Raw genomic sequence first — 14,530 nt, 5'->3', positions numbered from 1 at the left:
TCTACAGGGCAGGTGATGAGTGTCTGATCGCAGGGTTCCAACTGTTGAGACCCCCCCCATGATCTCCAGAACGGGTTCCTGCTTTCTCTTTCAGGAATTGATGGTGCTGGCACATGCTCCATGCACTAAATGCCGAAGAACCGGGGATACCCAAGTTCAGTGCTTATGTATCGTGTTACCATAGAACATGCTGACCCCACCCCTTCAAGAAGTTTCTACCTCAGATTCTTTCCCAAAATTTACTGTTATTTGAGAATGTTATAGGGTTATAACTTATTTTCATTATTTGTTCCCAATTTTTGTTTTTGCCATTCAACAGGTAAACATGTGCAACACACACACATTATATATATATATACATATATATATATGTATGTATTTACAGTACATGTATATATATATATATATATATATATATTTCATTGCTCTTCATGGACCTCCATCCATGCAGTAAAAGACCACCAGGAATCATTTTACATAACATACATTTATTTTTATTTTTATGTATAAAGAACAAACCATATTGTGCATTGAAGTGAACTGGGTGATCCAATCCCTGAAAACAGACAGGCTGCTTAAGAATTACATTTTCCAATATATGTCATAGCACCAAGTAGGATGTAGCTGTAGTGAATTCTGAAACACCAAAATAAACAATTTGAAATGTACATAAGAGGTAACCAACAGATATTTCCAAAAGAATCATACTTTCTAAAATGTTTGGAGAACATTAGTTTGGGAAATGTTGGTTGCATTGCACAAGGGCACATGTTCCTCCTACCTATTTTTATATCTCTAACACATGTATTACAAATAAAATATTCTTTTGGTTAGTCTTTATTGCATTATGCTATACTGTATGCATTATAACAGTGTACTACTAGTTGATACCCCTGTTAACAATATAGGTGTTTTGTTTTTTTTAACAAGATATAATAACTATAAAATCATTACTCATAAAGTGATTGTAGTAAAATAAGAGCTCTGTCAACATTAGGGATGCCTGCAGCTCTGCTTACCTTACTCAGATTCAGATTCTGGAGGCAAGGACTGCTGTTTTAATGGACTACTAAATACTTCATTATCATCTTACTACTGCAAAGGGTGCGTTCACACCACATTTTTGTCTCTGTTTCATTGTTTTCATTACAGTATGTCTTATTTTGATGTATGTGAAAACATAGTCAACTACGCTATTGTGTATGCCAATGGGAAACGGATGGCATATAGCAAAATCTGTTTTTAGCATCCGGTAATATGTTTTTTTGCTAAATAATGTATATGTGAAACAGAAACACCCTAACTGACATACTTTCTCACTGGTTTAAAACTATTTTTCACTAATATTCAGGAAAACAGAGTTTAAAACCTTTTGGTTGGGATATTGCTAGGCTAGTTTTCTAAATCTATTCTTAATGGTCCCCTGGTCCCCTGTGGAGTCCTGATGAAAAGGTAGAAGAATTTATTAGGAACTTTTATCATCCCATAGCACCTTCTTGCTGAGAGTCATAGTCTCAAAACTTGGCTGAAAAATATTGAGCACCATCAATAGGTGGTAAAGCACCTGTGCAAGATATTCAGTGCAATACAAGTTTACAAATAAGACACAGTTAACATAGCCTAGTGTATCGAAAAGGGGTATTAAGGCCTAAGAAAATAAATGTCTAAGTTGTGTGATTTAAAATGTAGACAAGATTGCTGTATTACTTTGGTTCGCAATCCAATGTACGTCTATGGGAATCAGTCTCCTAAGATACTTGTAACATTTCTTTTTTATTAGTAATATCTATTCTTAGTGGATTTCAAATCCAGTTTGAAATCGAATAACATATTTGTCATAACTAAATGTACGCATTTGCTCATATATTAATACAAACTAACATTTGCAATAAAGCACACTTTGAGGTTTATAAATTACATAACTCTTTAGAATGCTGTTTTTTCAGCAGTCATAAGTGCATCCACATACAGCTGTAGCAGACATCTATTTGTAGGCCAACACGGAAGGATATCCTTTTTTTCTTACTGACCCTTCTCTCCATTACATTGTGCTAGAAGTAAAGCAGTATAGGAATTGTCCATCTAGGACAACCCCTTTCCATGAGGGCGCACATCAACAATGAAGAGATCGCAGGGATCAGGCAACTGCAACTCTCAGAAATTAGTTCTGATTGGAAATGTATTATTGGCAAGTGACCATTAAAGTCTATTTAATATGTGGTGCAATTAGACATCCATAATAATGATTCTTTTCAATGGGTCTTCACACATACAAATAGAGGAGTGTCCCAAGTAGGGGACCCATTCTTTTGAAGTTCATGTAAGGAAACAGCAGACAATCAGATAAAGTTTAAATTATATCAGCTACATCTGTATAGTAAGTGCATCGCTAGTATAATTAAATTGATTTATCCACCAATTTATGTCTGCTGCAAATGCCATTACCTTTATATTACAGTACACTGATACGGGTAACCAACAGAGTAAGTTAACCATATACTACAGTTTGACTGGATTGTAAGTTACAACTTAAAATAAAGTTAAGTATAAAATTCATACTTGGTTGTGTCATTGAATTAATTATCATTACTCTTATCTCCTTATATGAATTAAAAGGGCTGTACCATGAGGATAACCCCTGTTCATAGGAAATGTAGACATCATATTGGGAGAGTGGCCACTCAGTAACTAGTCATGTATTACTATATGGCTGCCATCTTAAAATGTCTAACTATGATAAAACCTTATATGCTTTTATATTAAAGGGTTCTCTGTAAGGAGACAGCCCTTATAAGTGCATGTGATCTCAATATATTTGACATTTCTGAACTAAACAAGTGCTTTCTCAGCCCTTTAATACGTCTTGGTGATGGCAGGCTAGCTAGCTCCTAAACATTTCATTCTAATGTATCCAGTAAACAGAATGGAAACCAGAATTCACAGTTAATGCTGGATTGACAATGGATAGAAGACATTGGGAAATGTTGTGTTAATGTTTATCATGCATTAGTCAGCTGTGGGCACTGTCATATTCATCATAGATCTTAAGTATGCACCTGAACTGTATATACCAAAAGTACCAATGTCCACAAGTGCCTAGACATAAAGAATAAGCTCCAACAAGTGTTTGCTTAAAAGCAGGCTGTCCTATATCACACGATAACTAGTAACAGAAGCATGATTGCAATGTATACCTTTGAAGTGCACAGTGTTCTGCCAGTGGTTATTGATGGAGACCATTTCCCTTCAGAACAACAGTAAAGGTCTGACTTACAAGTAAGCACACAGAGCAAGCTTAGGTCATTCTTTGTTTTCAAAGAGTCACTGAAAGTGGCCTGTGTGGCCCAAAATGGATCAAGAGGGAGTTTAACTTGGTTTCTAATGCAAAGTAAAGGCAGCACCACTTTAATTCCACACAGTGTTCTTGTTTTTTTCTGAAGCTTGTAGATGTATTGTGCTTTTTGTCCTATAATGAATTCCAGCGCTGTGCCATCAATCCATTTATATACAAGTTCATCATATGGCACCAAATTTACTAGGAAATAATCTTTTAATTTTGAAAACACTGTTGTCAAGACACTACCATTTTCCAGGAATGGGTACTCCACATTCATACCAGCCAACATAATTATGAGGGGTTCCATAACCTATTTGTCCAAACATCACTGGCTCCTGGGTTTCTTGGCGATAATAACCTGTAGATTTGGGAAAAAATGACAGTTCTGTAGAATGTTTCCAAAATGTCAAAAAGCTATTTAATATGAGCTTAAAGGGGTACTTTTTTTTTAATCAACTGGTTCCAGAAAGTTAAACAGATTTGTAAATTAGAAATCAAGCAGAGCACCTGGCACTGCCTCGGGATAAACGGCTATGCATCTGCTAATGTCAGGAGGTAGAGCGCTTGTTAATGACAGCTGCTCCTCAGCGGTGCTCACGCTGAGTGTAGATAGTGTATAAACCAAAATCCAAAGTAGAAAAAGAAGACGCGGATCACTCACCGGTATGATGCTGTGAACTTTATTCACGTCTGCATGCAGTGGCTACATACGGGACGATGTCTGTGGCAGGGCAGGAGGTCTGACAGAGCCCTGTCCGAAGCGACGGCGCCGTTTCACACCACTGGGCGTTTCTTCAGGCCCGGAATTGACATCATGTTTGCAGGTAATGCCTCTTTATATAGACCTAATGTATATTAGTGTTTTAAAACAATACATGTAAAAACATATATAATATATAAAAACAATAACAGGCCGCAGAAAACTCGTTTCTCTCATTCAAGCCCAATGCTCCCGTGGCGTCAAGCTCTGCTATCCAGTTAGCTTCCCTTTGGAGCAGTGTCCTATGTCTGTCTCCTCCGTTCTCATTTAATTCTATCCTTTCTAGGCCGGCAAATTTAATACATTTAAACTCTCCTCTATGGACTTCTCTCATATGGGTAATGAGCCTGGATACACCTTTTCCTGTGATTATGGACCTCGTATGTTCCCTAATTCTTTCAAATAGCTTCCTCATAGTTTTGCCAATATAGAACTGTCCACAGGGGCACATCAAACAATATACTACAAAACCTAATCTACACAAAAATGAGCTAGATGCTCTAAGGGAGTTGGCACTGAATGATAAAATAATTGTTAGTAAAGCGGATAAGGGAGGTGCCGTTGTGGTTTGGTATAGAAGGGATTATGTTACAGAAGCCACCTTGCAACTTGGGAACATTGTGGTATATGAGGAGCTAAAATGTGACCCAATAAACAGAATAAAAGAAAAGTTAAGAACACATTTAAGAAAATATACAGAAAAAGGGGTCCTGTCGGAAACCACAGCAAACAAATTGTTCCCTGAGTATCCGAAACGCCCACACTGGTACATGCTACCGAAGGTGCACAAGTCACTGAGCCATCCCCTGGTCGCCCAATTGATGCAGGGAATGGCTCAGTGACAGAGGCACTATCTAGTTATTTAGATTGGCTGTTGTCTCCCATGTTGACGCAAATGCTGACATATCAAAAAGACACTGGGGACCTCATAAATCTTTTGGAGGAGTTTGATTGGCCGCCAGGATACCACCTTGCCTCTATTGATGTGGAGAGCCTGTACACCCGCATCCCGCATGATGATGGTGTGCAGGCAATCCGAGAGGTACTATATGGCCAAGAAAAGTCATCTGACTTTTTAGAGTTCGTAGAGGAATCTTTGAGGTTCATACTGGAGAACAATGCTTTCCAGTAGGAGGGCACCTGGTACAGACAGAGACAGGGAACGGCAATGGGGACCCCGGTCTCCTGCACTTTTGCCAACCTGTTTCTGTCTGTACTAGAGAAAGAGGTTATTTTAACCACCCACAATCCATATATCAGCAAAATCAAACTTTTCAAGCGCTTTGTCGATGATATCCTGGTAGTCTGGAAGGGCACAGAAGAAGCTTTTCAGGAATTCATTGGATATCTCAATAATACAAATCAAGTAAATATGACCTTTACATATGAGTATGGAGACCTCACACTAGAGTTTCTGGACATTAGTGATAATTTCATTATCTTCAATGGATATCTCAAAGGCTTCAGGAAAGGGATCGCAAAAAATGCGCTGCTGCACTATTCTAGCTTCCATCCTAAAAAGATGAAGGACAGTATTCCATATAGTCAGTTTATCAGACTGAAACGAAACTAATTCGAGACAAGAGATTTTTTTGAAGCAATCCGTGGACCTCAGTAATAGATTCCATGCTAGAGGCTATCCCACAGAGATCATAACAAAAGCATTTACAAAAGCCAAACAAAAATCTATCACCCATGAACAGCACTCTCTCAAATATCATACACCGTAATTGGTATATTTTGGAACAAGATCAAGACATTAAAGAAATAGCGTCTAATCAACCAATCATCACTTTTAAAAGAAATAAGACCCTAGGGGACTATATTAAAAATGTAGCCAAAAAAACTAAGAAAAGCGATTGGTTGACAGATAGGAGACCACAGGGAAATTTTAAATGTGGCCACTGTTGCATGTGTGAATACAACCTCAATGAATGCACATTTAAACTAGGTCCCAAAATAATAGAAGTTAAGCAATTAATAACATGCAAGACTACATTACCCATATGAGAGAAGTCCATAGAGGAGAGTTTAAATGTATTAAATTTGCCGGCGTAGAGAGGATAGAATTAAATTAGAATGGAGGAGACAGACATAGGACACTGCTCCAAAGGGAACCTTGCTGAATAGCAGAGATTGACGCCACGGGAGCATTGGGCTTGAATGAGAGAAACGAGTTTTCTGCTTTTCTTTGAAGTTCTAGGTGCGGCCCTTTATTGTTTTTATATATTATATATGTTTTTACATGTATTGTTTTAAAACACTAATATACATTAGGTCTATATAAAGAGGCATTACCTGAAAACATGATGTCAATTCCGGGCCAGAAGAAACGCCCAGTGGGCGTGAAACGGCGCCGTCGCTTCGGACAGGGCTCTGACCTCCTGACCTCCTGCCCTGCCACAGACATTGTCCCGTATGTAGCCACTGCATGCAGACTTGAATAAAGTTCACAGCATCATACCGGTGAGTGAACCGCGTCTTCTTTTTCTACTTTGGATTTAGATTTGTAAATTACTTCAATTAAAAAATCTTAATCCTTCCGGTACTTATTAGGTGCTGAATACTACAGAGGAAATTATTTTCTTTTTGGAACACAGAACTCTCTGCTGACATCATGACCACAATTCTCTCTGCTGACACCTCTGTCCATTTTAAGAACTGTCCAGAGTAGGATAAAATCCCCATATAAAACATGTGCTGCTCTGGACAGTTCCTAAAATGGACCGAGATGTCAGCAGAGAGCACTGTGGTCATGAGGTCAGCAGAAAGCACTGTGTTCCAAAAAGAAAAGAATTTCCTCTATAGTATTCAGCAGCTAATAAGTACTGGAAGGATTAAGATTTTTTAATAGAAGTGATTTACAAATCTGTTTAACTTTCTGGGACCAAATGATTAAAAAAGATTTCCACTGGAGTACCCCTTTAAGACTCCATCACAGTAAAATTCAATGAAACAATTACAGAAAGTTTAGGTCTTTTAAACAATGTTAAAGGTTTTTTTTTTTTTATATATATATTGATGGCCTATCCTACGAATAAGCCACCAATATTCAACTGTTGAGGGCCCAACTCCCAGCACCCCTGCTCATGAGATAGTTGAAAAGGGCCCCAGCGCTATTATGAGCATTATGGCCTAATTCTTTTTTATCTGGTATAGATCTATTCATATAGTGATGGTTGTATCATGTGTTTGATGTAAGTATTGCTGCTCAGGCCATTCATGTCAATGTGAACAGCTGTAATACCAGGGACAACTGTCTCAGAATGTAAGGATATGTATAAACAGGTATTCCATCCAGCTCACTGTATTATATTTCTGTCTTCATTTTTGCACAGACTGCTACTTTAGCCAGATGCTTTTGTGTAATACAATAGTAAAAATGTATATTCAACAACATGATGAGATCCAACAATATGATCCAACCATTATTTCTTTATCCATAAAACAAGCAGCATTGCAAAACTATCAGTTCTCTAATTTGTTTTTGGTGTGATGCATCTTAAATCATAACTATACCAATGCATAACACATCTGAAACACGCTGGCCAATCCTGTCATGACTGACTGGGGGGACAGGGAGAGTGAGCCCTAAACTGACACTCTCCCTGCCTACTTGCCCATACACCCTGAGTGGTGAATTGAAAACTTGAAGCCGGTCCCTCCCTGCGCTACAGTGCAGTGGCGTAAAAACAAATGATATACATAGTCGGTCACAGGCGAGAAACAGAATGGGATTACAAAAACCAGAACAGATAAACCAGACAGGATAAAAATACTAACAGGGCAGAATATAGTGTATTAACAAACAGTTCACAAACTGGAATCCAGATAAACGGCAGATATGGATAAATGATCAAAACTAGGCATGGAACGAGTATGCAGCAGAAACCAGGAATTGCAGGGGATGAGCAGAAGAACTGAAAGCTAGACACTAAACTGATCAGGAACATGGGACACTGTTCACACTGGGAAACAGAACAAACAAACTGGACACCCCACTCCACAAAAGGAGTAGCCATAATGATAAAGCCAAATAGACTACTGGCCAGTGGGTACACTCCACCGTGTGATCAGGATGCTGACCCAGTAGGAAACAGAAATATAATACATGAAACTCTAGACCAGAACCAGATGAGTCTAAATAGAGTCCAGGATACCAAACAGGAATCATTACATACAGAGCACAGGTAAGACTAGACTAGACTAACACAGTGTGAACACAGACTAAGCAGAACGGACATACCAATCCTACAACCGACAAAGGTAACAGATCTTAAAGTAACTAAAATCTACAATAAACAAGACTATTTAACCATGGCTAAAACTCAGATAAAATCACAAGATAAATATAAGGTAAATGCTCAAGCAGATATTGAGTATTGCACAGACACCATAGTAGCATTATTGCACAAACAGACATCATAGTAGCATTATTGCACAAAATAACCAGCACCAGAATGCAGAATAACTCTGGTTAAATATCCCCACCCAGGTTCTCATTCGTTCAGAGCATTAACTATTCCCTATCCAGGGATAATAGCAAACTGCTCTGAACATACTAGTGTGTGAATACACACAAAAACAGAAAAATACAAAAACAAATAAACAGACATTACAAATCCTTAGGATAGGACAACCATAGAAAAGTCTGAAAAGTTGGAAAACTCATTACAGACCTATGTAGATAGTTCTATGAAATAGATGTGAAGATGTGAAGAAGTGATGTGACTTCATTCAGGAGCTGCTTGACATCTTAAAACTCCAAGAAATCTAAGACAGGAATATCTAGTTCCACATCCCATTTTCATGCCATTCCACTAGCAATTCTACTAACATTGTATCACCTGTGGAAACCACCATCTCTGTGCTCAACATTTAATAAAATGGGGGGGGGGGAAGCCCATCTATCTCCATTGACCCCAATAAATATAATTTGGACATAGAAAATCTGGACAAAAGAAGTAGAGTGAGTCACGACTGCTTGTGAATCCAAAAAGCAAATTTGCATTGTCAGCAGGAAAGGTTTCAGTCATTTCTGCTGAACGATTTGGGTCAATAGACAAGATCTATTATGCTACATTTACAAGTGTGGTTTCAATATAAAAACGTATCAGTATTGTTACTTACCTTTAATCGCAGGCATCACCTGGTATTCAGAAAATGGGTCTGTTCTTCCTTCCATGTAAGAGTCCACAAACTGGCAATGATCTTCTCCTCTTCCCCAACTATCACCTACACTGTAAAATGTGTCTAAAACAAAGACATAAAAATGAGTTTTATTGCATTTCCAAATCATTCCAAACAAATATCTTACATAATAATATATTTAACTGTATGACATATTTTACTCACAATTTACCAATTCATGTCCCCCATAATGTATGCAAATTATTATTATTTTTTTACAGAATTCAATACTGTTTGGCCATATGTGGCCAAAACAATTTATCTTTTTGCATGGATTTTAGAGATTGGATTTTGGAGAAATTGATTTGCCTATTTCCAGAGGTTATCCTCTTTCAAGTAGTTTCAGAGAAACTGGTAAATTGTCATTCAGACAACAACAAAATGTTTTAACATCAGCTTTAGAGAAAATAATTCAGTGGTGACATCCATTGTTACTGCACAGTGGCATATTTAGATGAGAGGAAGCACCCTAGCAAAGATCAAAATAAGCACCCATTATGCAGCTGACTTTTGACAGAGGTGCCTAGTGATCATCTCCATGCACACCCGTTTCATGATCCTTGTTCCAAAACCATGTGGTCATTTATAAAGAAGCTTCTTTGTAGAAGATGCTTGCCAACTAAATCAAAGGGATGATAACAACCATGGCTTGTGTCTGTCATAGAACTCACATGGTTGGCTTTTATGGTACATAACACTTTGTTGCCACAACTAAATAGAAAAAATTGCAAGATTTCTGTGAATTAAAACTTAGTAACCAAACGTTTGTATCTTTCTACCCTTTGAATTATTGTTATATGCTATTTTTTTTTATGGCTATGCAGTACATGGTTATATGTGAAGGACGGTTTTAGGGGACCATTTTATTCCCATCCTATTCCATCCCAGTGCTAAAATTTCAAATTTACTGCCCATGTACTTTTAAATATCATTGTACAAATTATTTTTTTTTTTTTTTGTAAATTGACAAGCTCTTACCTCTTAGATTTTCACTCAGGTAAATCTTATACCTCAGAGAATTACAAAGTATAACTCCTACAAATTTTCTGTACCACGTTCGTTTAACATACTGTTTTCCATGACAACCAGAATAGCTTGAATCATGTTTAAATGCATAAGGAATCCAAATGGGTTCTCCGCCTTTAAAGTAAATTTATAAAAAAAAATTGAAACCTTAAGATTATGATAGATTAATGCTTGCAGAATTACAACATATTAACTTACTACATACTAAAATATGTACAAAAGCTTTTCAAAGCAAAATCTCTAAGAATGCTTACCATCTTTAACCACTCACGTACAAAAAATGACATTAAAAAATTCTCAATATTATTATAAAATATGATTCCAATAATAACACTAGTGTACCATAAACAATTTTAACGATTTATTTTTTAAGCACAAATTTTCATTGGTCAGAAACCAAGGCTAAATATATTTTATTGAGCTCTGACTTTTATGTACTTTATGTACATACTGTATATGTTCTTAAAACTAACACACACACACACACACACACACACATATAAATATATATATATATGTATATATTACAATAGGTAAAAATATATATATATTACAATAGGTAATAAATGCCCCAAACAGAGCTTGATCTCGATTATCACAACGGTACCTGACAGGCCGTCATAATATTTTCCATCCACACAGCAACAAAAATAAATAAACTGACAGTTCTTTGGATAATCCTTTAAACACAATAGTTCACTTAACTTGCACTGCTGTTAATTTAAAGAAATTATACAAGAGACAGAATCTAAGTTACCTGGCGGCCTTACAATAAGCATTGGGTTGTCTGTGGGGAAGAAAGTAAAAAAATCAGGGGAAAAAAAGCCATAGCACAGATAAAACATAGGTACATTTCTTAAAAGGCATTTATCAACATATTATAAGGGTTAAAAATCTTATGAATTATCAATTTTATTTATTTTTACATTGTCCTCAACTTTCAAAAACGAACACTCATCTAGAAAAATGTACAGTATCAGGTCGTGGAACAGTCCAATGTCACTTACATTATTATACAATACAACACAGTTGACAACCATTAACTGTGTTTATAGCTAGCTACTGTATATTTGAGTGGTGGACAGCAGTAACATTTGTTAATAATATAAGTTGGTTCTAACTTGGATATTACCAGACAACCCCCAAAAACTCATGGATGTGGCTACCTTACACCCAAATCTCTCTTTATTATAATAAGTTACAATAAGTTTGAGAAGGACATTAAAGGGGAACTTTCTTACTAGACATCTTTTTCCCTATCCTCAGAATAGGGGATAACATGTCTGATCGTGGGGGTCCAACCGTTAGGACGCCTGTGATCTCCAGCCCGGCACCCTAACGTTTTGAACATTTATGCTCAGAACTCCAGCTGTGCTAGGCTTCAGAGCGGTCGGGGTCGACACGCCCCCTCCATTCACGTCTACAGGAGAGACAGAGATACAGCGTTCGTGTTGCTCTGGATCTCCCATAGAGATAAATGGAGGGGGCGTGTTGACTACAGCTTCTGGCTATGATTGACAGTAATCCGGCACGGAGAACGCTCCATGCATGCAGACAGGAGATTGCAGGAAGTCTCAGCGACCCCCTACGATTAGAGATGATATGTCTCGTGCTCGAGTTCCCCTCTAAGCAGTATGTTTACATTTTCATTTCATTAATATAATAGGATAGTGTGAGACAATGTGGGAGATACACTATTATAAGATATTCCTAGTCTTACCAGCAATAGCAACATCATTGCTTCAATACCAAATTAATGGGATCATGCCCATTTATTATCATGCTTAAATTGTGCATTTAGCTTATATTTAATTAAACGAATATTTTTATTTATATTAGTGTATTATATATCTGCATGTTTCCATACCTGATTCTGTAACAAATGATACAGAGGGGCTCATGGGTCCCAAGCCATGTGGATTCTTTGCCTGAATTTTGAAGTAATATCTTGAAATAAAGAAAATTTGGAATGTCATATAAACCTTTGTGAAGAAAACCAAAATTCGTAAAAAACAAATAAAGGCAGCTAACATTAAAAAGGACAAAATTTATGCTACAGATTGTTATAAATAAACAAACATTTTTTACCTAAATAATAAGAAACCACTAAGAAATAATCTGAGTGTAATGTTGGAGGAAGAGGAGGAAATGGCCTAATCTAATAAATAGTTTTTTCTCTACTGTATTTACACAAAAAACTCCAATCATGAATGACATAATATGAATAGGAATAACATAAATTCCCCATTAAAGGTCAATGCTTAACCCAACAATTGTAGTGCTGCCTTAAAAACACTAAAATACACAAATCCCCAGGTTCAGATGGCATCAATTCATTAGTTCTGCAAGAATAAGGTACCATGGTAGATCCTAATTCCTAATATTTAAATGACAGGGTTTGTTCCACATAGATGGTAAACCTACAGTGTCAATATGTACGCACCAACAGTGTCATTATGTACGCATTAAGTACCATGTCTATGTGTCCTCTAGGGGTCAAAATGTTACATTATTATTATTGTTGTTATTATTATTATTAATAATAAAAATTCCTTTACATAACACCTGCATATTCTGCAGTGCTGTACAGAGCTTCTCATCAGTCTCTGTCTCTATTGAGGCTCACAATCTAAATTCCAAATTCACCTATGAGTATGTTTTAGAGTTAAAAATAAATAAATAAATAATATATATATATATATATATATATATATATATATATATATATATATCATTTTTAATTAAGAACCAAGGGCATACCGGTACACCCTTGGTCTTTGGTGCTTAAGGATCGAGGGCGTACCTGTACGCCCTGGTTCCGTTACTGGTGTTTTAAGCGTGCTCACAAGTCATATACATTCTATCTAATACATTAGTCAAATGGGTTCTCCAGGAATTGAAAAAAGGTCTAGGGGGTGATGCATTGTTTAATAAAGATGGCCACTTTCATTTTACTACTTTATTTAATTTGCAACAATTCCTTTCCTTTAGGAGGACGCTTTGTATCATGAGAGCTGGGGACAGATGTCATCCATTCTCCCTGCTCTGTCTGACACTAATTAGGGTCTCAGACTTTATTATACTGGGATAAATGTACAGTAGACTGTTACCTACTTTTATCCCAATACTATATTTTACACAATATACCATGTGGCCCGCTGTGAACAGACAAAGCAGGAGTAAAGAAGAAGGGGGTGTAGGCTGCAGTTTTCCTTGTCTTGTTTTTACTTCAGCTCTGCCTGTGCCTCCAATGTTACTCAGCAATGGAGAGTTGCGGTCAGTATAGCAAGCACATTGTCCCTCTCATGTAATTTGGTTGGGTCTGTATGCACTCTGTTCCTCTATAATGTCAGAGGCACACAGGCAGTGCAGTATTAGACACACAGTATACAGCATAATAATGGGCAGCATTCTATAATTTTCTCATTATAATGAAGTGTGACACCCTAACTAGTAACAGAGCAAGGAGGATGGATGACATCTGTCCCTTGATCTGTTATGATGCAACCTGTCCCGCTGGGTTGCAGGTGAAGTAAAGTGAAAGTAACCTATTTTTAAAGGGTACCTCTCATCAAAAAAAACTTTTGATATATTATAGATTAATGTATGCAGAATAACTTCACAATTGCATGTTATTAAAAAATATGCTTCATTCTATTTAATTTTCCACTTTGAAGAAATGACCACTAGGGGTCTCCCTACCAGTCCTGGCAGCAAGCATTTCAGACTCATGCTGGAGTCCTAAACACTACGAGCTGCCAGTCTGCTTTGTTCACAAAGGAGAACACTCAGAGCTGCCAGCCTGCTTTGTTCACAGCCTGTTTGGCTGTGAACAAAGCAGGCTGGCAGCTCTGAGTGTTTAGGACTCCAGCATGAGTCAGAAATGCTTGCTGACGGGACTGATCGGGAAAAATACAATAGAAAGAAGCGTATTTTTCATTAACATGCTATTGGAAAGTTATTCAACATTCATTAATCTAAAATATATCAAAAGTTTATTTGATGAGAGGTACCCTTTAATAAACAATGCACAAAACAAGCAAAAATTATAAAAATGTACTTAGTAAAGCTTGTTTAATTCTCAGTTAACACCTTTAAGGATGTATTCACACATGCAGTATCCTGCGCATATTTAAAGTGCAGGATTTGAAGCTTCAAGGTAAACTAAATAATTAAAAACAGCAGAAAATCTGCAGCTCCAAATCCTACAAATCCAG

General features: G+C 37.0%; 1 protein-coding gene across 2 annotated transcripts in view; it reads right to left on the bottom strand.

The window, feature by feature from the left end:
- Positions 1–487: 487 nt before the first annotated feature.
- The window catches only part of FNDC1 (fibronectin type III domain containing 1), a 182,719-nt gene continuing 168,676 nt past the window's right edge, over positions 488–14,530 (bottom strand). The window contains exons 16-21 of one of the 2 annotated variants that reach the window (XR_008891454.1): positions 12,181–12,260; positions 11,071–11,100; positions 10,266–10,427; positions 9,228–9,350; positions 3,195–3,695; positions 488–636 (exon numbers count right to left, since the gene is read on the bottom strand). Coding sequence is in view for 1 of the 2 variants with exons in the window: in XM_056567188.1 (XP_056423163.1) it covers positions 3,580–3,695; positions 9,228–9,350; positions 10,266–10,427; positions 11,071–11,100; positions 12,181–12,260 (511 nt within the window). In the remaining variant the exon portion in view is untranslated. Of the gene's footprint in view, positions 3,696–9,227; positions 9,351–10,265; positions 10,428–11,070; positions 11,101–12,180; positions 12,261–14,530 lie in introns of both variants that reach the window. The other variant, XM_056567188.1, reaches the window with a different exon arrangement.

This window comes from Hyla sarda, chromosome 3, assembly GCF_029499605.1.
Source record: "Hyla sarda isolate aHylSar1 chromosome 3, aHylSar1.hap1, whole genome shotgun sequence".
NCBI lineage: Eukaryota > Metazoa > Chordata > Amphibia > Anura > Hylidae > Hyla > Hyla sarda.
This window is presented reverse-complemented; position numbering and strand designations above follow the sequence as displayed.